Source organism: Aquarana catesbeiana, linkage group LG04 (assembly GCF_042186555.1).
Source record: "Aquarana catesbeiana isolate 2022-GZ linkage group LG04, ASM4218655v1, whole genome shotgun sequence".
Classification (NCBI taxonomy): domain Eukaryota; kingdom Metazoa; phylum Chordata; class Amphibia; order Anura; family Ranidae; genus Aquarana; species Aquarana catesbeiana.
In genome coordinates, this window is record NC_133327.1 from 59,961,356 (window position 1) to 59,986,633 (window position 25,278).

The following is a 25,278-nucleotide window of genomic DNA, read 5'->3' on the forward strand; positions in this document are numbered from 1 at the left end:
AAGTGATTAGATGTTTAATCATGATTGTTTTGAATGCAATGTTTAGAAGAAAAAGAATACCAGTAAATGAAGCATTGTGTGCTTCGGCTAGGTCTGGGCATTACAGCAGCCATGTTATAAGTGCAGTTTCTCCAGCATAGAATTGCCTGCATCAGCATCCACTTCTTACAATATTTTGTAAAGGGATTTGGAAACTTCATAGCAGCTTTACTGCAGCTTACACTAATAAGAGAGTATCTGCTGGTTGGCAGCTCGGCTAACCTTCTACAGTACCCCATTGGCGTTCCTGATTATGCCATCGTATTACCATTTCTGTGCTATTATGCTGAATAGAGCAAAGGTTTTTTTTTTTGTCATTTTTGCTTGTATTTTATTGACGGTCATGTTTGGTTGACCTCCATGGTGCTGAAATGTTTTTGGATGAAAAATGTAATTACCGGTAACTGAAAAGAGCACGTTGATGTGCTACCAGTAATATTAACGTTGTACTTGTACTGAGGTCAGTTTCATATATTGGTGACTTCCTCTAGGGTTGAAGCTGCATTGTCCACAGCCTGAATGGCGATGGTTAGATGGTGATGGACAAGATTCCAGTCATCTTTTAGATCGCTCTCCTTTGCTGTCTGGTAGGCATCTGCAAGACCTGGGAACGTGACCACGCTGGAGGTTCGGGAGGCCCAAAGGATATGGCTATACCAGACATACAAGACAAAGTATGAATATATGGAGCACTCAGATTGTTTACTGCATATAACATGGTAAATGGAGTGAGGAGACATAAGGGGGTGGGATTTTTCAAAACTGGAGCAGCCAGAGTCTGGAGCAGCTGTGCAAAACAACCAATTAGCTTCTTTCTTTAGCTTATTCAATTAAGCTCTTAAAATGTAAGATAGAAGCTGATCGGTTGACATGCACAGCTTCTCCAGTATCTGGTTGCTCCAGTTTTGATAACTTTCCCACATACTTTACATGGCAATTAAAGTGGACCCAGGGCTAGTACTGTGGGCCACCATTGTCCTCTTTGGTGGTGCAGCCCTACGTGGTCCTGTACTAAAAGTGAACATTTTATATTTTTTAGGAAATATAAAGAATGTTTAAAGTGATAATAAAGTCTTGTCATACTTACCTGCTCTGTGAAGTGGTCTTGCACAGAGAAACTCAGATTCTTCTCTTCTCTGGTCCCTCGTTGATGCTCCTGGCCCCTCCCTCCTGCCGAGTTGCACCACAGCAACTATCTTGCTATGGGAGCACCCAAGCCTAGCCGCTGCTCTGCATGTCCATTCAGACAAGGAGCTGTGGCTTGACTCAGCCCCCTCCCTCTCCTCATTGGCTCACTGAGTTTGATTGACAGAAGCAGGAGCCAATGGCACCCACTGCTGTGTCTCGGCCAATCAGGAGGGAAAATCCCAAACAGCTGAGGCTCTCATGCAACATCGCTGCATCGAGATGGAGCTCAGGTAATTATTAGGGGGGCTGAGGGGGAAGCTGTGCACAGAAGGTTTGTTGTCTTGATGCATAGAAAGCATTAAAATAAAAAACGTCTGCCTTTAGAACCACTTTAATCATGCCTAAGCAGTACCATGAAAAAACTACCTTTTACCTTCATGAAAAATAGCTGTGCACTTTCTGACATTTGACAGTACCTAACCAATCCTGTTTTGTAGCCTCATAGGTGTATATCTGCAGTGCGAGATCATCTAAGACACTGCTGCCTCTGACTGCTAGTTTTACAAGATTTGGAGTGAGATTTGGTAGAGTCACTACTGCTGCTCTCTGTTATTCTTGCTGGAGGGCAAGCTGTAGCCTAAGGATCTGTAGTGTAAGGATCACTCTGCTTCATTCATGCTGTGGATCTTTGTTTCCTTCACTCTCCGTCTGCATCTACTCCAAACATCATGTCACCAGTTATCAGGTGACATTAGAGAACATCATAATTCAATAACGGGGTAAAGATGAACTGCAAGGAGACCACAGGCAATACTGGTGACTAGTATTTTGTCCCAGACTTAAATAAAAACCTGACAGAGGGGTATGTCTGCAGTGTGAGATCATCTAGGACACTGCTGCCTCTGACTGCTAGTCTTACAAGACTTAGAGTGATATTTGGTGAGTCACTATTGTGCTGCTCTTTGTTCTCCATGCAGGAGGGCAAGCTGTACCTGAGGACCTGTAATGCAAGGATCACCCAGCTTCATTCATGCTGCGGATCTTTGTTTCCTGCACTTTCCTTCTGACGGTAGAGAACACCATAAGTCAATAATTAGGGTAAAGATCAACTCCAAGGAGACCACAGGCAATACTGGTCACTAGTCCTTTGTCTCAGACTTTATTAAAAACCTGACAGAGCTTTTAAACTTTCCCCATTCTATGCACAACAACTTAATGGTAGTGATGGGAATTAATATTTTGAAATCCTGCGATCAGTTCAGTTTTCTGTTCATCTTAGCATTGCTATATAAAGCAGACCTGGCACTGCTAACATGGTCCATTTATTCAATAAAGGCCCCCTCCTGGCCATTTAGCCCCAATGCATGGTGTTCCAGAGTTAAGCCGTGGGCGGAGGTGTCACATTTAGCCAGCAGCCTTTCAAACTCTGGACAGGGCTGGGCAGTGTATATAGTGGTACCTCCATTTAGGGCAATGGAGCAGCAGAATGAACATCCAGAACACAGACTTTCATCCTGTCATAGAGGTTGACAGGCTGCTGGTAGTGGGGCTGAATGGGACACCTGTGCCCTCTGCCCGCAGCTACAAGCTGGAGCACCATGGCCTAGGGCTAAACACTATGGGGTTGATTTACTAAACTTGGTGAGTGCAGAATCTGGTGCAGCTCTGCATAGAAACCAATCAGCTTCCAGGTTTTATTGCCAAAGTTTAATTGAACAAGCTGAAGTTGAAAGCTGATTGGCTACCATGCACAGCTGTACCATATTCTGAGTGCTCCAGTTTTAGTAAATCAACCCCTATGTGTGCATGGAGCCTAAAGCCGTGTACACACGACCGGACTTTTCGACCAGACTTGTCCGACGGAACAAATCCATTGGACAATCCGACCGTGTGTGGGCTTCATCTGACCTTCAGCTGACTTTTTCTGTCGAAAATCAGACGGACTTTAGATTTGGAACATGTTTCAAATCTTTCCGATGGACTCGAGTCCGGTCGAAAAATCCGTTCGTCTGTATGCTAGTCTGATGGACAAAAAAGGATGCTAGGGCAGCTATTGGCTACTGGCTATCAACTTCCTTATTCTAGTCCCTTTGTACCTCATCACATTAAAACCAACGGACTTTCGAATGGACTTTAGTCCGTTCGTGTGTGGGCAAGTCCGGTCGTTTCGAAAATCCGTCGTAACTCCGTCGAAAGTCCGTCGGAAAGACCGTCGGACCTTTGATGCTGAAAAGTCTGCTCGTGTTTACGCGGCATAACAGTCCAATCAATTTGTATCCAATCAGGCAGGTCCTTGTTTAGTAGTTAGTAATTTATCATGGATTGGTTTATTCATTTTATGATTGCTTTGTTTTAAGCACAGTAAAAAAAAAAAAAAAAAAACACATACCTGAAATACAACTTGTCTGGAAAAGCCAGGTGATTAATAAAAGCACGTTCCAAGAGCATAAGCTGGTCATTAATCCTTCGAATGTTCAAAGGCCTGAAAGTAACAGCAGACTTTTTTAAATTACAAGAACTACCAAATGCATTAATACATATGTAATGTGTACTTTCTTTCATCCAAGCTCATTCACACATTTTACCAAAAGTCCTAATATTTAAATAAATAGTGTTGTGAAATTGCTCCTGGTATGTTCGCCCTTGCCTGCACTATTCCTGGGTGCACTTCCAGCTCATCACTGAGAAACAGGATTTAAGAGGAACTGCAGTCTGCTCACATAATTTGAAATAAATACATCTTTGTCATTCTGAAGCTTCCCTCCAACCACTTTGCATATTTTATATATACTGTGATTCTGTACTTGCCAAATATGCTGCAGAAATCTCCCTCCACTGAGTCTGGCTGCAACTATTTTAACTGTGGGCAGCTGAAGCTGCTGCCTGTTCACTTCCTGGATTTACACAGATACACAGAGGCACACCTCCAGCTCTGCAGCTCTGCTTGGCCCTTGTATGACTCATCCCCCCCTCCCTTCCTGGCAAACTCTCCAAGAGTGAGAGAGAGAGCTGTGCATAATGTCATAAGCCTAGGCTAATGACCAGACAAGAAACAGGAAGTGGGCTGTATAAGGTATTTAACTGGCAGAAAAAAAAATGTTTCACTAGCCAAAGTTAAAACAACAAGAGCAGAAGATTTAATAGATGGAAAGATAAAAAAAGGACTAAACTTCCGCTTTAAGGTAGTGGATGACCACACGTACCAGTGCACATAGGAAGACAGTGACCTCACACATTTCACGCTAAAAAGTCCTTAATCATGGAAATGCATTGAAGGCCTCCTTCTTTCTTTGTGTACCTGGATTTATATAAATAAAGGAGGAGAACTTTGCTGAAGTGTGGTCATCAGCTACCTTAATCCAGTGCAAATACTTACCTGAATTTTACCAGTTTTGAGCTCATAAAAAGGGGGGGGCATGTAAAATGGGTGTAGCCTTTCTAAATATGGTCACATTTGGATAGAGTTTAGCAGTAGAGGTTGAGTTTAAAAGATCAGTTACACAAATAGGCAACAAGAAGTTTTACATTTAATACACATTTCATACATCAGGGCCATAGAGAAATAGGGTGTTCTGTGAACTTATATACAGTAAATGACACATTTCCCTCCTGTACATGTATGACTTTAAAGATGAACTCCAGGTAAAAGGCTAAATACACAGATGTAACATACATGGGAGGTAGACACGTTGTTGCCATCAATTTCAAAATGACCTTATGTTTTCATAAATAGTACATTTTCTCAGTTTAACCTCTTCAATGCCGGGCACTTTCACCCTCTTCCTGCCCGGGCCAATTTTCAGCTTTCAGCTCTGTCACACTTTAAATGACAATTGTGCGGTCATGCAACACTGTACCCATATGACTTTATCATTTTTTGGGATAGATAGAGCTTTCTTTTGGTGGTATTTAATCACCACTGTTTTTTTAATTTGTTGCTAAACAAACAAAAATGAGGCTGCACTGATATGCGGCATTGTTAAGCAACGATAAGCAGCACTGATAGGCACTGAGAGGCGGCACTGATTGGCACTTATGGGGTTTCACTGATAATCAGGGCACTGACGATTAACGCCATAATTATCAGTGTAAATGTCCCCTGTCATAGTTGCCTGGTTACCGGCTCTCCTCTCATGTTGTCACAGTACATGAGGAAAGGAATGTTGATAACTGGCAAGTTTGTTTACATGTGATCAGCTGTGATTGCACACAGCTGATCACATGGTAAAGGGCCGCTGTGATTGGCCCTTTACCGTGATCTGTGATCAGCTGTGTCTGAAGGAGGGGAGGGGGTGGTTCTGGGAGGACATCCATGGGCGCCCTTCCAGAAGGAGAGAGCCATGCTGTAACCGTCTTTCGGCTATAGCGTGGGTCTGAAGTGGTTAAACATTTCTGTTTTCTATTGTGAATAAAACATTATGAGATTTGCAAATAATTTTGTAGATTTTACACAACCATATTTGATTACATTATCAAGTTTTGCTTCCTATGTATTAAAAGCTTTATAATGTTGTGCCCTACTGTGCCCTACTGCGGGAGTGTGCCAACGTTAATGGGGGGAGGATGTGTTAGTATAAGCAGGGGTTAGAACCCGTTTTAGGGAAACCACTTGATGTGGGTGGAGCTAGTCTACCTATATTATATAATCTAGATCTGGAAGAGCCTGGGGGAAATGGCGATGAAAAAATACTACCTCTAGTAGACTGACATTTGAGCTTGTAGTCTTAGGAAGTTAACCCTGTGGGGTAGGCCCGTAACAGGCTCAGTTGGAAAACCCACTTATGGTGGAACCTGCAGAGAGGACAATGGAAGAGTTGGTTGCCTATCTGATATTAATGTTGGACTTGTACTGTGCAGAATTATGGATGTTGGGGCTGAGTGGAGGTAAAGGTGGTGGCTGTTTACAGCATATATTTCTGCTACGGTAAACTAATTGAAAAGCTGAACATATGGGCATTCCCTATTTCTGGAGGTTGGCCATAGGCCTGAAGAATTAGAGTGACCAAAGATGGCAGAGTTTCCCCAGGTGTGTGTGTGTACCCTATATCGTTCCTGAGCAGGAGGATGGTAGTAGGGGCCTTTGACCAGCATGGTTGTTGCTGGTAGCAAACCAGGGCCGCGCTTTCATGCTCTGGTCACAGGCTTAAATTTAACCTAAGGACACCAACCCTTTGTCCAGATTTCCTGCACAATATTCTTATGCCCTGATGAAATGGGGGTCATAGACCCCCAAAATGAATTGGCCCTTACATTATTTAAGATTTTACTAAAAAATTAGATTTTTGGTAATTGATTGATGATTTGACTACTTGACATGTGCCATACTCAAAGGGTTAGTTCACTTTTACCAAGAGATGGCATCATGCCTGCCTTGTTGCTAGGACATTGCTAAGATACTCCCAGACGATTAAAAACCCTTCACATGTGCTCTCTCCCCTGTTGCAATACCTCTGAGCTCAGCAATGCGGTTATGAAGGAGATAATGGACCACACATGTGCAAGGGGGTTTGAGAGCTCTCTCCTGTAATGGTGGGGTTGAGCAGTAATGACTGGGAGTGTGTTAATAACATCCTAAAAACAATGCAAGATGGATTGATGCCATCTGTGGGAATTTTTTGGCCAGGTTTCAAGAGGTACTTAAATGGCCTACACCTAGAGCAAGGGCATTATCTAACGTTAGTCAAAGCTGCACAGTTTGTTCTCTTTTACAAGTGCTCCTTATCTGCATCGGCAGTTTAATGGTAAAGGTGAACTAAACCTTTAGGGCTAGTTTACACTTGCTTCAAGGCTTCGGACACGCTTTGTTAAAGCTCTCTGAATGCTAGTCAAAGCCCCTATTACTAAATAAAATGGTTAGCTTACAGTCCTGTGTACACCTTGCGTTTGCTTTGCTTCAAAAATGATACCCCATGTCACTTTAGTGGTGCTTCAAAGCGTCTTCAAATCCTCCATAGAAGTCTATGACAAAGCTCGCTTGAAGCACCTGCGGTTTTTGAGAGGCTGTAATTCAGCTTTAGCTTCACTTTTGTTTTGGAGAAATTGCAGGTAGGAGATATCCACACACACACACACAGGGCATCTGTCTGTCAGCGACGCTTCACCGAAGCATCACCAAAGCTTCACCAAACCACCACCAAAGCATCAAAAACACATCATAAATGCATGTTGAAGCTGTAGGCACTTTAATGTGTGTTGAAGCCAAAGCAAGTGTAAATGAGCCCTAAAGGGCTTTGGCTTCAACACAAATTAAAGCGCCTACAGCTTCAACATGCTTTTATGATGTGTTTTTTAAGCTTCGGTGGTGCTTTGATGAAGCTTCAGTGGTGCTTCGGTGAAGCTTTGGTGATGCTTTTTTGAAGCTAAGTTGAAGCTTGGCAGATGTCCTGTGTGTGTGTGTGGATATCTCATACCTGCAAAACAAATTGAAGCTAAAGATGAATTAAACTAAGTATAAAATTGATGCGCTTTAAATAAATAGTGCACAATATGCTGCTGCGACTAAGCTTAAATCCAGGAATAAAAAATGCATACATGTGAATAAAATAAATACATAATTATGGTGCTAATACATGTGTTAAAATTGCCAAAAAAAAAAAAAATAAATAAAAATTGCCAAAAAAAAAAAATGCCAAAAAAAAAAAAAAAAAATATTCAAATTGGTGATGTGACGGTTAGTATAAATAAAATAATAATGACACTCTGAGTACAATGTCCAGGCAGAGATAAATAGTGGGAGAAAGTAAAAATAATTAAACAGTTCCTTCCCTTAATCCAGATTGATTGACTCACTGGGTTAGATCGTTTGTATCAGGATATTTAGTTTTTCTTGCATCCCACTTCAACAATTATACTGCTGGTGATTCGGCTCTCAGGATAAAGGTTTTATGCAAAGCAAGCAAAGAAAAAATAGATCATTGTGCAGTGAACTTACTAGATAGTACATAAGCAAAACAGAGACAAGAGATACACTCACAAACTCCTGGTCTATTAGAAGCATTCAAATAAGCAGATTGCAGTCAGCCGCTGTGGACGAGGTTTCCCATAGAGAAACAGCTGCTGTTAACCTTCAGGTGTATTGCAGCACTGAACGTCCTAAGCTCCTCCCACGCGTTACATCACTGACACGTGACTTTTTCAAGGATCCTTGAAAAAGTCACGTGTCAGTGATGTAACGCGTGGGAGGAGCTTAGGACGTTCAGTGCTGCAATACACCTGAAGGTTAACAGCAGCTGTTTCTCTATGGGAAACCTCGTCCACAGCGGCTGACTGCAATCTGCTTATTTGAATGCTTCTAATAGACCAGGAGTTTGTGAGTGTATCTCTTGTCTCTGTTTTGCTTATGTACTATCTAGTAAGTTCACTGCACAATGATCTATTTTTTCTTTGCTTGCTTTGCATAAAACCTTTATCCTGAGAGCCGAATCACCAGCAGTATAATTGTTGAAGTGGGATGCAAGAAAAACTAAATATCCTGATACAAACGATCTAACCCAGTGAGTCAATCAATCTGGATTAAGGGAAGGAACTGTTTAATTATTTTTACTTTCTCCCACTATTTATCTCTGCCTGGACATTGTACTCAGAGTGTCATTATTATTTTATTTATACTAACCGTCACATCACCAATTTGAAGATTTTTTTTTTTTTTTGGCATTTTTTTTTTGGCAATTTTTATTTATTTATTTATTTATTTATTTTTTTTTTTTTGGCAATTTTAACACATGTATTAGCACCATAATTATGTATTTATTTTATTCACATGTATGCATTTTTTATTCCTGGATTTAAGCTTAGTCGCAGCAGCATATTGTGCACTATTTATTTAAAGCGCATCAATTTTATACTTAGTACTATTTGTTTGGTTATCTGATCACCCTATATTGATAGCAGCTTTAATTTACTGATTTTTTTATAGCACTAACTATATTGGTATATATATATTTTTAAGCACAATTTATTTATATCACACATATCTATCCACATCAGCGCTTGGTTTTTATTCATTTTTTTAAAGATGAATTAAAGCCTCTCAAAAGGTGCTTCAAGGGAGCTTTGCCATAGACTTCTATGGAGCCTTTGAAGATGCTTTGAAGCACCAATAAAGCGACATGGGGCATAATTTTTGAAGCAAAGCAAATGTAAGGTGTAAACAGGACTGTAAGCTAACCATTTTATTTAGTGACAGGAGCTTTCACTGGCGTTCAGAGGGCTTTAACAAAGCGTATCTAAAGCCATGTTTGAAGCAAGTGTAAACTGGCTCTAATGCATAATGTTCATTTTAAAGATAACATATATAATGTGAATGTTAGTAGGGCTTCTTTCACATAATGCACATTTTACTAACATTTGGGGGTAAAATGGATGTTTGTTGACCCTTTTACATTTTGAAACACTGAAGACTACACAATGATCCAACTTCTTGTTTTACCCCATGACCACACTCCCTAGATATCCATCATGTACTTACGTTTTATCTGACTTCTTTAAATTCTTAATTGTTCCTTCCAAATCATCAGCAGCCTTTTTGTATCTGTTAATAGCCGTCCTCAATGGTTCTACAACACAAAGTTATCTGTTTAATACAGCTGCTGGGAAATAGCAGAATGTCCAACTTTGTTGCAGTAATATCTGAAAATGTTCCATTATTTGTAATAGAATTGCTACAGTATGTCACATTGCTAGTGATCTGTTACTGTATTACTCACCAATTAATTTTTGAGGTGCTTTTCCTTTTACCCACGTTCACACATGTGCGACGCCGCTATTGTCGGCATTAGAAGTGTTCAAATTGGTGCTGCACTGATTTGAAAATGTAGTTCCTGCACTACTTTTGCAGATTTCAGGTGCAACATGCATAGACATTTGTGCATGAAGTCGCAGAGATGTCAGCCAAGTCACACCTGAAGTCGGCTTTGAAATTGTGCGATTTTAAGTGAAGTTGCCCGATTTCAAGGCCGCATTCAGTGTGAACCAGGGCTTAGTTTCAAATAGAGTGAGGAAGAAATACAACAGCCAGTTTTTTTTATTGCTTTAACCTGTTTTGGCCTGCATAACAGCAAAAGGGTGGGCTTTAACATCCACATGCCACACATACTGTATACGTCAATGAGAGACCAATGTTTCTGTGCTAAGAGCACACTCACTGCACGCTCCTAGCACAGTCAACGAGCTGTCAAAGACAGCACTTGGTCCCCACTAATGATCGATAGCGGACGGCCTCTGAGTCATTTTACTGACACATAATCACACACATAGGTTGGACTTGATGGACTTGTGTCTTTTTTCAACCTCACCTACTATGTAACTATGTAACTATGTAACTATGTGATCACTGACAGTCAATGACAGTGGTCACATGAGAACCTTTTTGAAAAGACACAGATGGGCGGAAAGGGGTTACAAATTGTAGAATGAAAACAAACTTTTTACATAGTCCAGATATAGTTTATTGTAGCAGTTTACATGTAAAAGCCAATGTGCGTCAGGGTTTCTAGGTCTCCCCTTTTATCAGGGCATAGTAATATTCTACTGGAAAGTCTGGACAGAAGATTAGTATTTTAGGATTACATTTAATATGTTTAGAGCCTGCTTAAAATTTAATTCTAGGATAACAATCCTTCGTCCAGACTCCCCAGCACAATATTTCTCTGCCCCAATGAAAGGGGGTTCCTACCAAAACGAGTTGGCTTTTACATGTAAATTGTAATTATAAAACTTAAGCTAGACCAGTGGTTGTCATTTCTCATGATATAGAGGACATCAAGCAGGGCCACCAACAGGGGGTATCACTAGGCTTCCTGTAGGGGGCCTGGGCACACAGGGGGGCCGGGACAACAGGGGGATCAGTGCAGCGGGACAGGAGGAAAATTACAGAACAATGCACTGTGCCTGTGTCCCTCCCTCCAGCAGCTGAAAGCTGGTTTCTCCCCCTCTCCCTGCCACTGGTTTTCAGCTGCTGGAGGGAGAGGCACAGACAGTGCAGTGTTCTGTAATTGTCCTCCTGCTGCACTAATCCCCCTCCATGTGCTACCCACATCTGATTCTCCCCTGTGTGCCAGCCCCCCTCCCCTGGCACACAGGGGAGAATCAGATGTGGGTAGCACATGAAAGGGGATTAGTGCAGCAGGAGGACAATCGGTACCAATCGCTCCTGTGTCCATTCAAAACAGAAGCAGAGTAAACTGTTTACTCTACTTTAGTTTATGAATGAACAGGAGCCTCTGTGTCCGATTCATTCATCTTCAGTGCAACTGGTAAAGGAGCTGAAGACTTTGGGGTGGGTGTACCAAAGGCAAATAGACTGCACTTTGCAAAGTGCAGTTTCACTCTGCAAGAGCCGTTGCTCCAGAGCTTAGTAAATGAGATGAAGCTCTGCTGACTTTCATAATCCAATCATGTGCAAGCAAAAATGCAATTCTTTTAATTTTCCTTGCACGTGATTGGGTACTTTTTGCAAAGTGAATCTTTACCTCATTTACTAAGCTCTGGAGCAACTGCCCTTGCAGAGTGCAACAGTCTATTTGCCTTTAGTAAATCAACCCCTCCGTGTCCTCAGTTCCTTTCTTAGTCTCAGGGAACAGTTGTCAGGGGGGTTTAGACCCCTGATATTTCACCCAAGCCCCCCCCCCCCCCAACAGCATTGTAAAAAAAAAAAACAATTTAAAAAAATGTAAAAAAAATTACAAATTACAAAGAATTATTTAAAAAATTTGTAAAAAAAAATTAAAAAATGGACGGGTTCTCTGGCCTATACAGTGTGAATGAGCGATTTGATGCCGTCTGTTACTCTATGATGATGCAATGGCTGTATGAACACAGCTGCAGGTCCTAACTTGATTAGTGTGCAGGTGTGGGTGAGTGCCCCCAAATACACACTATGTGTTTGGGGCCATACACCTGCATCCACACCCCTGCCAAATGAGGACCTGAGGCTGTGTTCATACAGCTGCTGTGCCCTCATATCGTAACATAGGCTGCCTACACACAGCAATAGCCACATTAAAAAAAAAAAAAAATCACACTGTACAGGCCACAACACTTATATGAATGAGAACCAAGACCTCATTTACACACAGAATTTTATTACATCAATGCAGTTTTATCTTTTAGATTAACAGGAATTTTTTTAAGTTATGTTATGTTTATGTCCACTAACAATGATTTTAGTGTATTTTTAGTGAAAATATAGTTTTGATATTTTCGGGGGGGGGGGGGGGGGGGGACCTGTTAGGTAGGCTGTAAAGGGCCCTGTGATTTCTAACGGCAGCCCTGACCTCAAGTGTGGCCCCTGACATTACCAAAGGAGTGCACATAATACTCAGTAAATGTAATGCTACAGAAGGCTATCAGAGGTTGCAGACATGCAACAGAAGGTCAGAGACTTCAGGCATGCTACAAGAGATTGTAGGAAGCTACACAATTGCTGTAGGAGTTGATGGAGACTGGGGACATGCTTTAGAAGACCTTCATAGACAGACTATTACTAATCAGCCATAGATAGACCAGCGGTCTCTAAAATGTGTCTCGCAGTGGAGATCCACCCCTTTTCTTGCATTTATCTAGCCCTTGGGGTTCTATTCCTCCCACTAACACCAGTGATGAGGCACTATTCATTCCACTGACACAAATGATGAGGCACTATTGCTTCCACTGACACCAAAGATGGGGCACTATTCCTTCTCCCACTGAGTCTGGGGAGTTGTTTCCTGCCACTGTCTCCGGGGTATTTTCTACTCTCACTGTCCACAATCCACAGTGTGGCTCCCCTCAAGTCTGAAGCAAAGGAAATTAGCCCTTTGTTTGGAGAATTTGGAGACCCCTGACTGAGATTATCCATATTAGTTTTGGTGCTTTGTTTACCACAACTTTCTAAGTCTTTGTACTGGAGGACCTTGCCATTGCTTCTCTGCAACTAGGAGTTGCCAACCAAAAACCATTTATCCACTACAATGACTGCATTGCTATCTTTGGTGAAATTCAAACCTTGGAACCTTACTTTTTTCTGTGGTTCCATGTCTAAAATGAGTACCAGAGCTGCATTAGCCATTCAACACAGTGTTAATGGGGTCTGCCTAGGAGGCTTCAGTTGGATTTTTAGACCAGCGAGAATACCCATCTACACTAGTTGTCCAACACTCTACCACTTTGTTTTTCTATGAAGTTTTTACTTTTCTTTGTGATCCCACTGGAGAGTTTCATCGTCACTGCTGTTCTAGTGACCACTGTCCAGTCTGAGAATTTCACTCTCACTTCTTGTTAACCAGTACAGGTAGTTAGGGGAAGGCTCCCAAGCAGAAACAAAGGCAACAATGAAAACCTGATGTGGTTCTAACTTCTCCCCACTCTAACAAAAAAAAATCAATTAAAAAAGAGTTTTGGCTACCTATAGGACAGAGCTGTGTATATTTGCTTAGGTGTTGATGGATTTCCCAATACTCTGGCGGCTGGTGCTCCAGCCGGGGGGAGGGGTGGGGCGGCAAACAAACCACCCGAAAGCCGCCCCCCCCCCCCCCTCGACTGGAGCACCAGCCGCCAGAATAGATGTTTTCTGTAGCACCAGCCGCCAGAATAGATGTTTTCTGTGTAGCAGAGGCAGTGCTGTCAACTCAAACAGGGAGTTTGGAGCTCACTGGACATTGTGGGTGCACTGTTTGCCACCCCAAATAAATGACCACCAGCTGCCACTGCCCCAAAGGTGTTCCATCGGGTTAAGGCTAGGACTCTGTGCAGGCCAGTGAAGTTCCTCCACCCCAAAGTCCCTCTTCCATGTCTTTATGGACCTTGCTTTGTGCACTGGTGCGCAGTCATGTTGGAACAGGAGGGGCCATCCCCAAACTGTTCCCACAAAGTTGGGATGCTGACTCCTTAAGAGTGCCCTTCACTGGAACTAAGGAGCCAAGCCCAACACCTGAAAAGCAACCCCACACTATGATCCCCCTCCACCAATGATTTGGACCAGTGAACAAAGCAAGGTCCATAAAGACATGGATGAGCGAGTTTGGGGTGGAGGAACTTGACTGGTCTGCACAGAGTCTTGACCTCAACCTGATAGAACACCTTTGGGATGAATTTGAGCGGAGACTGCAAGCCAGGCCTTCTCGTCCAACATCAGTGCCTATCCTCACAAATGCGCTTCTGGAAAATTGGTTTAACCATCCCCATAGACACACTCCTGATCCTTGTGGATAGACTTCCCAGAAGAGTTGAAGCTTTTATAGCTGCAAAGGGTGGGCCAACTCAATACTGATCCCTACGGACTAAGACTGGGATGTCACTAAAGTTCATGTGCGTGTAAAGGCAGGTGTCCCAATACTTTTGACAATATAGTGTATTTTTCCATACATGTGTTGTTCTTAAAGGGATAACACATTGGTAAATGTGTAGGTAATGCAAAGGTATACTGATTTTGTTTTTATTTTTGCTCAGACATATACTTTAAAGCACAATTGGAGGTGTTCAGTGTGTTGAAGTGTGTTGCAGTACTCTACTCTTGTACTTTGCCTACCTACCCAGTGAGATTTCGTGCTTTGTGAGGTTTGCCTGAAAGTTATCAACTGCACGGCTATAGTAATCCTCCAGGGTTTCCACGTAGTCTCTTACACCTAGCGGCAGGATGAGGCTGTCCGAGAGTCTCAGTAGAACATTCCCAGCTGTGCGTGCCACTGTCTGATGGCTGGTAAAACCTACAAAACAGTAAGGAAGACAAATTGGCTTAACTTCACATTTTTGCAGCATTATGGGACCTACATCAAAATACTCATAGGGCTCTATTTATAAAGCATTCATAACACGAATGTCAGAAACATTCATGCAACCTGAATGAAAATTCACCATATTTTATCTAATAGATTAATTCCTGTATCCTCAGCTCCACCTAGTGGCCAAAATGCAGTATTGTTTTATGAAATTTCTCAATGAGAAAATATACTGCATTTTGGCCACAAGATGGAGCTGTGATACAGGAATTGTTACAAAAAATTAAAGTGATACTAAAGAAAGAAGTTTTACTCGCCATCCACATGAATCATATTATGCCACTGTACTTGTTTTTTTATCTTCCAAGTACCTTATTCGTGTAGGGCTGTTGTGTGGTCACATGATCTTTCCCTGCTCTGGTTCTTTGGCATCTGAAGGGAAAGATTCTTGGGAGGGGCTTCTATTACTGCTGTCTGCACAGCTCTGATTGGTGCTGTGCCAGTCACATGACAAAAAAAACTGTTTCAGAAGAGCAATTCAAATTGGATAGTAGATATTTTAAAACTGTTCAATTCCCAATAAATCTCTATTGAACATCAAATGTATATTTTTTCTGCATTAATATGGCGTAGGCAGAGTCAAAGATGATTAAAACTAGCCTTTATTTTGTTCAGACAGTATCTTCATCTAAGGCTCTTTTTTACTTTACAGGTATTATCAATTACATTTGCTATATTTAATATTGATTTATATTAAAATTAAGCTTTTTTGTTTCTTAGTGAATGTAAACAATCAGCATACTATATCCCGCTCCCAAAGTGTTTAGCAATAGGAGGAGGAGGGGAGGAAGGGGAGTATTATTTAGCATTGTGTATACGCCCCACATGCATGACTCCATACCTCCCAACTTTCTGAGATGGGAATGAGGGGCACCTATTAGCAAAAGTATGTGGGTATAAGACACACCCCCTGCTATGCCCCCTTAAAGGAGAATTATACAAAAAAAGATTGGTTAAACCCAGGGGCGTAACTAGAAATAGCAGGGCTCCATAGCAAAATGTTGTATGGGGCCCCCCTGCAAACAGCCCCCCCCCCACAGCTGCCCTAGTGTCAATGCAGCGTGACCTGTGCCACATACAGCGTGACCTGTGCCCAATGCAGCGTGACCTGTGCCACATACAGCATGACCTGTGCCCAATGCAGCGTGACCTGTGCCCAATGCAGCGTGACCTGTGCCCAATGCAGCGTGACCTGTGCCCAATACAGAGTGACCTGTGCCCCATACAGCGTGACCTGTGCCCAATACAGCCTGGTCTGCCTGTGCCCCATACAGCCCCACCTATGCAGAGGAAGAGGCAAGCCACCCGGATCAGCAGAGAACGGGATTGCCCGCTGTAATAGCTTTCATTTGAATCTCTCGTCTTCCCGGGGCTCATCGTCACATAGCCCCACCTCTTGGCCTGACGCCTTTGATGACGTCACATGTCCCGCATTGGATCGGCGTTCTGTCTATCAAAGGCACTGGGCCAAAAGGTGGAGCTATGTGACGTGAGCCCCGGGAACACTGGAAGTTCTAATGAAAGCTCTTACATCGGGCAATTCAGCTCTCTGCTGATACGGACAGCTCGCCTCTTCCTTTCCTCTCTCTTCCCCTGGCTGGGAGACTGTGCCGGCGGTGCTCTTATCCTCACTGGGCCCCACTCGGCTGCAGGCCCCATAGCACCCGCATGGGTCGCTATGGTGGTAGTTACGCCCCTGGTTAAACCCACAAGTGCTTCTTTACCACTACTATTCCTTTATGTTGACTTTTGACATATTATAAATGCAGCAATACAGAAATTGGATGAAAGGTTTAGCATTGGGAGACACTTTGATAGAGAAGTAGAGCATTTTATATACAACTATATAGATCAGACCAAAATGAGGGACAGTAGTAGTAGCATGCTCAGTAGAGGACACCAGCTGGTCTACACAATCCCAGGCTGCAGTGGGGACACAAGAGAAGATGGAAGGGACAGACGAAGGCAGGATAAACCAGGTATATTTCACGCTAAACAAAACAAATGCAGTAGGGGCTTTGTTAATATGCACACTGTTATATAGCATGTAATGAGAGTATATATACACACACAAGGCAGATCGCCATTCTGTGACGGGGAAGACAGATCTTGTGTTTCTGCTCTGTTTCCTTCTGTCTTCCCACACTTAAAGCATCCCCCCACACAGTTACAAAGCAGTGTCATTAGTACAGTGCATATTTTTTAGCACTGATCACTGTATTAGTCTCACTGGTCCCCAAAAAAGTGTCAAAAGTGTCACTTAGTGTCCGATTTGTCCGCTGCAATGTCGCAGTCCCACTATAAGTCGCTGATCACCGGCATTACTAGTAAAATAAATAGATAAATAAAAATTCCATAAAAATATCCCACAGTTTGTAGACGCTATAACTTTTGCGCAAAATCAATATACACTTATTGGGATTGTTTTACCAAAAATATGTAGCAGAATACATATTGGCCTAAATTGATGAAGACATTTAGATTTTTTTTTACATTTTTTTTATTGGGTGTTTTTTTATAGCAGAAAGTAAAAATGTAGGTTTTTCTTCAAAATTGCCGCTCTTTTTTTGTTTATAGCGCAAAAAATAAAAACCACAATCAAATACCAACAAAAGAAAGCTCTATTTGTGGGGGAAAAAAACACATCAATTTTATTTGTGTAAACCACGCAATTGTCAGCTAAAGTAACGCAGTGCCGTATCACAAAAAAATGGCCTGGTCATGAAGGGGGTAAATCTTCTGGAGCTGAAGTGGTTAAGGGGAAATTTTGCTCAGCTTGCATGAATGAATCTGACATAAGACGTGCCCCTGCCTCCCATTTGTTACCCAGTCTCTTTTTTGGGGGGGGGGGGGGACCAGATTTTTTGACTTGGAGCCAATATAAACCTCACAGGGTTTTTAACATTTCCCCACTCAAAATTGAAAAAAAGTCTTTGGCTTTAAAACTTTAAAATCTTCTTCAGATAAATATATTATCTTCACCAGGATATGTTTTTTAGTTATATTTATCTATACTATTATTATTACATACCTCCCAACTTTTTGAGATGGGAATGAGGGACACCTATTAGCAAAAGTATGCAGGCATAGGACACACCCCTTGCCACGCCCTCTTAAAGGAGAATTGTACAAATAAACAAGATTGGTTAAACCCACAAGTGCTTTTTTTACCACTAATATTCCTTTATATTGGCTTTTGGAATTTACAAATGCAGCAATTTAGAAATCAGATGAAAGGTTTAGCACTGGGAAACACTTTTTGATAGATAAAAGGTGCATTTTATATACATCTATATGGATCAGGCCACAATGAGGGACAAATGAGGAGGAATGAGGGACAGAGGGACATTGCTCCAAATCAGGGACAGTCCCTCGAAATCAGGGACAGTTGGGAGCTATGTTATTATACAGAATTTATATAGCGCCAACAGTTTATGCAGCGCTTTACAACTTGAGGGTAGACAGTACAAATACAATAGACTTTAATACAGTAGGAATCAAAGGGCCCTGCTCATTAGAGCTTACTATTAGAGTTATGACTTTTTTTTTAACACTTACCTAATGGCAAGACTTCAAAAGGGACCAGTAAGATTTATTTATCAATGAATAAACGGTCCTTCTATGTGTAACGTCCTACATACACACAACCAACCACCACTGCGCCTCGGAGCAAATCAATTAGATGGTGATAAACATCAATTGGTAAAGCCTATCTAAAGCTGCCACTTAGTGTATAATAGTATCTAAAAAATATTTTTAAATCTTGTGACGTGATAATGATGTATTGCAACCCACGTGAAGAATAAAAATGTGGCGCTATTCTAATCACTCTTTCCGTAATATTGCCATTATAAGTGAATATCCTAAATTCATAACCCTTTTGTTCAAAGGGTGTGAATCAAACACATAATTAGTGAAAAATAGTGATAATAAAAATCAGAAAATACAAACAAAAAAACAAAAAACAAAAAAACACCAAAACGCAATGAAGTGACTTCAGTGACTCAGTGATATTGCTGAAAATCGCAGATGTGTCAATTCTATAATCAAGTGTGCAGTTGATCAATACCACACTCAGCATGAACTTCGTGACTAAATAACAAAAAAGGTCCAATAGTAAGTGCACATATGTGAAATAAAAAGTCCGTGTTGAAGATGCACAATAAATAGTGTCACAGCAAATCTTGGAAGATCCTGCAGTAAACTTGAACTCTCCACCACACCTCTGTGTTCAGTGTTCCCTCTCCCAATAGACAGTCTCTTACCAACTCTGTATGCCTCCACTTTCGTATGAGGCTAGCAAGCATAAGAATATCCAGGCAATCAGAAGAGGTTAAATGTATTCCATTCAGGGACTCGTTCCATATGTAAATGAGAAAGAACTCCCAATAGTGTGATAACGTAAAAACTTTTAATATCCACACTATAAAATACACTACAAAAGGTACACTCACATTGTGTCAACTTTATAACAGCACATCAAAACACTCCACGGCACTCTGTGCACAGCAATCTCAACAAGGTAATCTGGGTGGTCTATCCTAAGGTTTTCACATAGGGTGTGTGGTCACGGCGGACCTCAATGCCAGCAGTGTGTGTAGGGGTCTATCTCACCCACTCCTCGCTCGCTCTTCCAATGACTCCTCCGTCTCCCTGACAAGTGAACCGCAGCTCCTTGTTCTATTAAGCCACACAGTCTCTGGTGTTTATCCTTCTCTCGGCCTTGCCCCCGACATGTTTCGCTACAACTGCAGCTTATTCATGGGAAAGGCCGCTCAGATTGTCAATCTACTTATATAACCTCCCTCCCCTCTGTCTAACTACGGGGATCTCAGTGCGCATGCGCGTCCCGCGTGTCCCGCGCATGCGCAGTTAGAGTGTCCCCATAACGCGCAAACCACAGCTAAATACAGCTGTCTGTTTATCCTGTCATGTTATTCTCTGCAGCGGTTTCAAGTTATTAGCATCCCCCTGCTCAATATCTATGGATCTAAGTGTCCTAAAGCCCAATGACAGTTTAAAAGTTATATTGAATGTCCTGGAATGTATTTCAGAGCGCTTTATGCGCTTCATACTGACACAAACTAAATAAATAATATAGGAGTGCTTTAATCCCCTCTCCATTACCCCTAGGGATCCAAAGCTTCTCAAATTGTCAACTAATACTCTCATTGGTCTGTAACATTGAGTGTCCTCACTACCATACATCAAAAAGAGGTGTAAAACCATATATTAATAATCTGTAGCTCTAAAAATTAAAAATTATAAAAATATATATATAATGCATAAAATTATATCAAATGGAAGAATGGGCTTGGCTAAATTCAAAATAAAATGAGATCAGACATATTGCATCTGATGTTACTACAACTGCCTCTATTAATATCAGTCATATGTGACCAATTTCAGGAATACTAATGCAGTATTCCAAAAAATTCTGCCTGAAACCATTGTATATCTATAGCTATATCACATATCATTATATTAGGATATCTATACTCCATATTCTCACATAGGTAATATATCCATTACTTCTAATTGGCATGGTCATAACTCGAAGTTATCATCTGATTATCTTCAAAGAATAATAAATCAGGAACATACATACAGTACGTGCACAAATATATATAAAAATATAAAAAATATATATATATATATAAAGATAAAAAATTATATTATGTAAAAAACTGGACAATCTACTACCAGGCATCGCATTATCTTACTGTTAGGATAGTTCTGTATTCATCTTATCTCAAAATAACCCTATTTATCCTGCAGGAAGTATGAATACAACTCTGGGGTATATGGGGAAACAGTACCATTTTACCTGGAGGCAGGTATTAATGTGCCAATCTTAAACCCGGGAGAATATGCCTACTCAGCTAAAAATCGTTGATGAAGCAATTGAGGTCTAGCTCAATGTTGAGCCCCCTCGGAGTGAGGCTTTTAAACAGGAATATCCATTCCGTTTCTCGGCGTGACAAATCCCTCACTCTGTTCGAGCCTCTCCAGGAGGGGTATACCACCTCTAAGCCACAGAATTGTAGCAAGAATGGGTCCCGTTGATGTTTCTCCCTAAAGTGCATAGACACGCTATGATACTTGTACCCATTTCTTATGTTGGTCAGATGCTCACTAATCCTAATCTTTAGTTGCCTTTTCGTTCTACCAACATAATACAAGCCACAGGGGCACCACATGAGATATACTACATGTGTGGTGGTGCACGTGCTAAATTCCTTGATCTCAAACCTTGAGATCAAGGAATTTAGCACGTGCACCACCACACATGTAGTATATCTCATGTGGTGCCCCTGTGGCTTGTATTATGTTGGTAGAACGAAAAGGCAACTAAAGATTAGGATTAGTGAGCATCTGACCAACATAAGAAATGGGTACAAGTATCATAGCGTGTCTATGCACTTTAGGGAGAAACATCAACGGGACCCATCCTTGCTACAATTCTGTGGCTTAGAGGTGGTATACCCCTCCTGGAGAGGCTCGAACAGAGTGAGGGATTTGTCACGCCGAGAAACGGAATGGATATTCCTGTTTAAAAGCCTCACTCCGAGGGGGCTCAACATTGAGCTAGACCTCAATTGCTTCATCAACGATTTTTAGCTGAGTAGGCATATTCTCCCGGGTTTAAGATTGGCACATTAATACCTGCCTCCAGGTAAAATGGTACTGTTTCCCCATATACCCCAGAGTTGTATTCATACTTCCTGCAGGATAAATAGGGTTATTTTGAGATAAGATGAATACAGAACTATCCTAACAGTAAGATAATGCGATGCCTGGTAGTAGATTGTCCAGTTTTTTACATAATATAATTTTTTATCTTTATATATATATATATATTTTTTATATTTTTATATATATTTGTGCACGTACTGTATGTATGTTCCTGATTTATTATTCTTTGAAGATAATCAGATGATAACTTCGAGTTATGACCATGCCAATTAGAAGTAATGGATATATTACCTATGTGAGAATATGGAGTATAGATATCCTAATATAATGATATGTGATATAGCTATAGATATACAATGGTTTCAGGCAGAATTTTTTGGAATACTGCATTAGTATTCCTGAAATTGGTCACATATGACTGATATTAATAGAGGCAGTTGTAGTAACATCAGATGCAATATGTCTGATCTCATTTTATTTTGAATTTAGCCAAGCCCATTCTTCCATTTGATATAATTTTATGCATTATATATATATTTTTATAATTTTTAATTTTTAGAGCTACAGATTATTAATATATGGTTTTACACCTCTTTTTGATGTATGGTAGTGAGGACACTCAATGTTACAGACCAATGAGAGTATTAGTTGACAATTTGAGAAGCTTTGGATCCCTAGGGGTAATGGAGAGGGGATTAAAGCACTCCTATATTATTTATTTAGTTTGTGTCAGTATGAAGCGCATAAAGCGCTCTGAAATACATTCCAGGACATTCAATATAACTTTTAAACTGTCATTGGGCTTTAGGACACTTAGATCCATAGATATTGAGCAGGGGGATGCTAATAACTTGAAACCGCTGCAGAGAATAACATGACAGGATAAACAGACAGCTGTATTTAGCTGTGGTTTGCGCGTTATGGGGACACTCTAACTGCGCATGCGCGGGACACGCGGGACGCGCATGCGCACTGAGATCCCCTTAGTTAGACAGAGGGGAGGGAGGTTATATAAGTAGATTGACAATCTGAGCGGCCTATCCCATGAATAAGCTGCAGTTGTAGCGAAACATGTCGGGGGCAAGGCCGAGAGAAGGATAAACACCAGAGACTGTGTGGCTTAATAGAACAAGGAGCTGCGGTTCACTTGTCAGGGAGACGGAGGAGTCATTGGAAGAGCGAGCGAGGAGTGGGTGAGATAGACCCCTACACACACTGCTGGCATTGAGGTCCGCCGTGACCACACACCCTATGTGAAAACCTTAGGATAGACCACCCAGATTACCTTGTTGAGATTGCTGTGCACAGAGTGCCGTGGAGTGTTTTGATGTGCTGTTATAAAGTTGACACAATGTGAGTGTACCTTTTGTAGTGTATTTTATAGTGTGGATATTAAAAGTTTTTACGTTATCACACTATTGGGAGTTCTTTCTCATTTACATATGGAACGAGTCCCTGAATGGAATACATTTAACCTCTTCTGATTGCCTGGATATTCTTATGCTTGCTAGCCTCATACGAAAGTGGAGGCATACAGAGTTGGTAAGAGACTGTCTATTGGGAGAGGGAACACTGAACACAGAGGTGTGGTGGAGAGTTCAAGTTTACTGCAGGATCTTCCAAGATTTGCTGTGACACTATTTATTGTGCATCTTCAACACGGACTTTTTATTTCACATATGTGCACTTACTATTGGACCTTTTTTGTTATTTAGTCACGAAGTTCATGCTGAGTGTGGTATTGATCAACTGCACACTTGATTATAGAATTGACACATCTGCGATTTTCAGCAATATCACTGAGTCACTGAAGTCACTTCATTGCGTTTTGGTGTTTTTTTGTTTTTTGTTTTTTTGTTTGTATTTTCTGATTTTTATTATCACTATTTTTCACTAATTATGTGTTTGATTCACACCCTTTGAACAAAAGGGTTATGAATTTAGGATATTCACTTATAATGGCAATATTACGGAAAGAGTGATTAGAATAGCGCCACATTTTTATTCTTCACGTGGGTTGCAATACATCATTATCACGTCACAAGATTTAAAAATATTTTTAAGATTTATTTATCAAAGCCTCTGAAATAACTGTCTACGTTGTCCTGTGATACTTTCAAGCTCCAATTGTCAAATCCAATTGGGTCGCAATGAAGCAGTACAGACAGTTTTCATTTCAGAGACATTAATAAATGAGGGTCAGTAGATCTTCATGTTGTCTATATGAAATAACGAATAGACTTTTTGGAAATAGCACTAGTAAATTATACACCCAACTGTATTTTACCTGGATCAATATATTTAGCAGTATAATCAAATGTGTCAAACGCTGTATGGTAGGTGGGGTATATTCGAGCTGATGTCACTCTCTGTGGGGTTAAAAGAAAAGAAACAAAATGAGGATCTGAACTCATAAATTAACTTTCTACAATCTGCAGAAAAATTAACTTGTGAGAGTACAAATACAGGAACTGCCATTGTGGTTTGTCTTCAAGTTGAACTCCATCCTTACCTTCGGATTTGCACAGTTGTACAGGCTAGTCATCTCTTGAAAAGGTATAGGCCCCTAGCTGTAATTCTGATTATATTGTTACAGCATTGTGAGTCACTAACCTGGGAGAAACCTGCAGCAAGTGAAGTCTGATAACTAAACTCTCCTCTTTTGTGCTTTTTCTAGGTCAGCGATTCACCAAGATGTGAAGTAAGGCATAAGGAAGGGGCAACTTTAAAAACAAGTCAGCAACACAAGAATGTATAGTGGAACCTCGGATTACGAGCATAAGGCATAAGTATGCTCATAATCCAATGTACTCGCATATCAAAGTGAGTTTTCCCATTGAAGTCAATGGAAACGAAAATAATTTGTTCATTGACTTCAATGGGATGCAATACCGCATGTGGCCAGAGGCTGGGGGCGCTGGAGAGCCTCAGAAACGGCCGAAAAGGCCCGAGGGACACTTCAGCTGACCTCGGCAAACCTCGGAAAGACTCTGTTCACAAGCCTTTCTGAGGTTTGCCAAGGTCAGCCAAACTGTCCTCGGCCTTTCCGTGCATTTCCGAACGGCGCCGATTGGCGACTTTCAGCTCTGCTTGGCTCTGGCGCCCCCCCACCTCAGGCCAAAAGCGGTACTGCACACCGCTTTTGGCCTGAATCCTGCTCGTTTTGCGAGACAACACTCACAAACCGAGTTAGGATTTTTAGAAATACAGTGCTCGGTTTGCGAAACGCTCGTTAACCGCGTCACTCGCAAACTGAGGTTCCACTGTATTTCTGTACTGAAAATTTCCCTTTTACTTTCTTACAGGTATAGCCCCATCCTGATTGTCTGGGCTGGGAAGGTTAGTCACTTTACTAGAGGGCTATTTACAATCCTGCGAGCCACACTGCTTCATAGGTACAGATTGGTTTTTAATCAAGGGGCACAGTGGCATGCTCCTCAAAAGCACACTATTAGGCACCCAATAAAATATACAATATTTAGTATATACAATGCAATGAGTTCTCTTTAACATTACTATATTTCTGTAATTTTACCCTTTTTGGGCCTATTCAATCTGTCGCAGTGCTTTGAAGCACATAATGTTGCATGATAATGTGTATTGCATTTACTGTTCTCCTTGCTGGAGGGGAAGCTGAACCTGGGGACTTGCAGACGAGAAT

General features: G+C 41.3%; 1 protein-coding gene across 1 annotated transcript in view; it reads right to left on the minus strand.

Annotated features, from left to right (window-relative positions):
- Nucleotides 1-202: 202 nt before the first annotated feature.
- Nucleotides 203-25,278, minus strand: part of LOC141141378 (aminopeptidase NAALADL1-like) — a 79,843-nt gene continuing 54,767 nt past the window's right edge. The window contains exons 15-19 of the mRNA XM_073629040.1: nt 23,905-23,986; nt 14,676-14,849; nt 9,635-9,722; nt 3,557-3,649; nt 203-690 (exon numbers count right to left, since the gene is read on the minus strand). Coding sequence (XP_073485141.1) covers nt 507-690; nt 3,557-3,649; nt 9,635-9,722; nt 14,676-14,849; nt 23,905-23,986 — 621 coding nt within the window. The 3' untranslated portion in view covers nt 203-506. The remainder of the gene's footprint in view (nt 691-3,556; nt 3,650-9,634; nt 9,723-14,675; nt 14,850-23,904; nt 23,987-25,278) is intronic.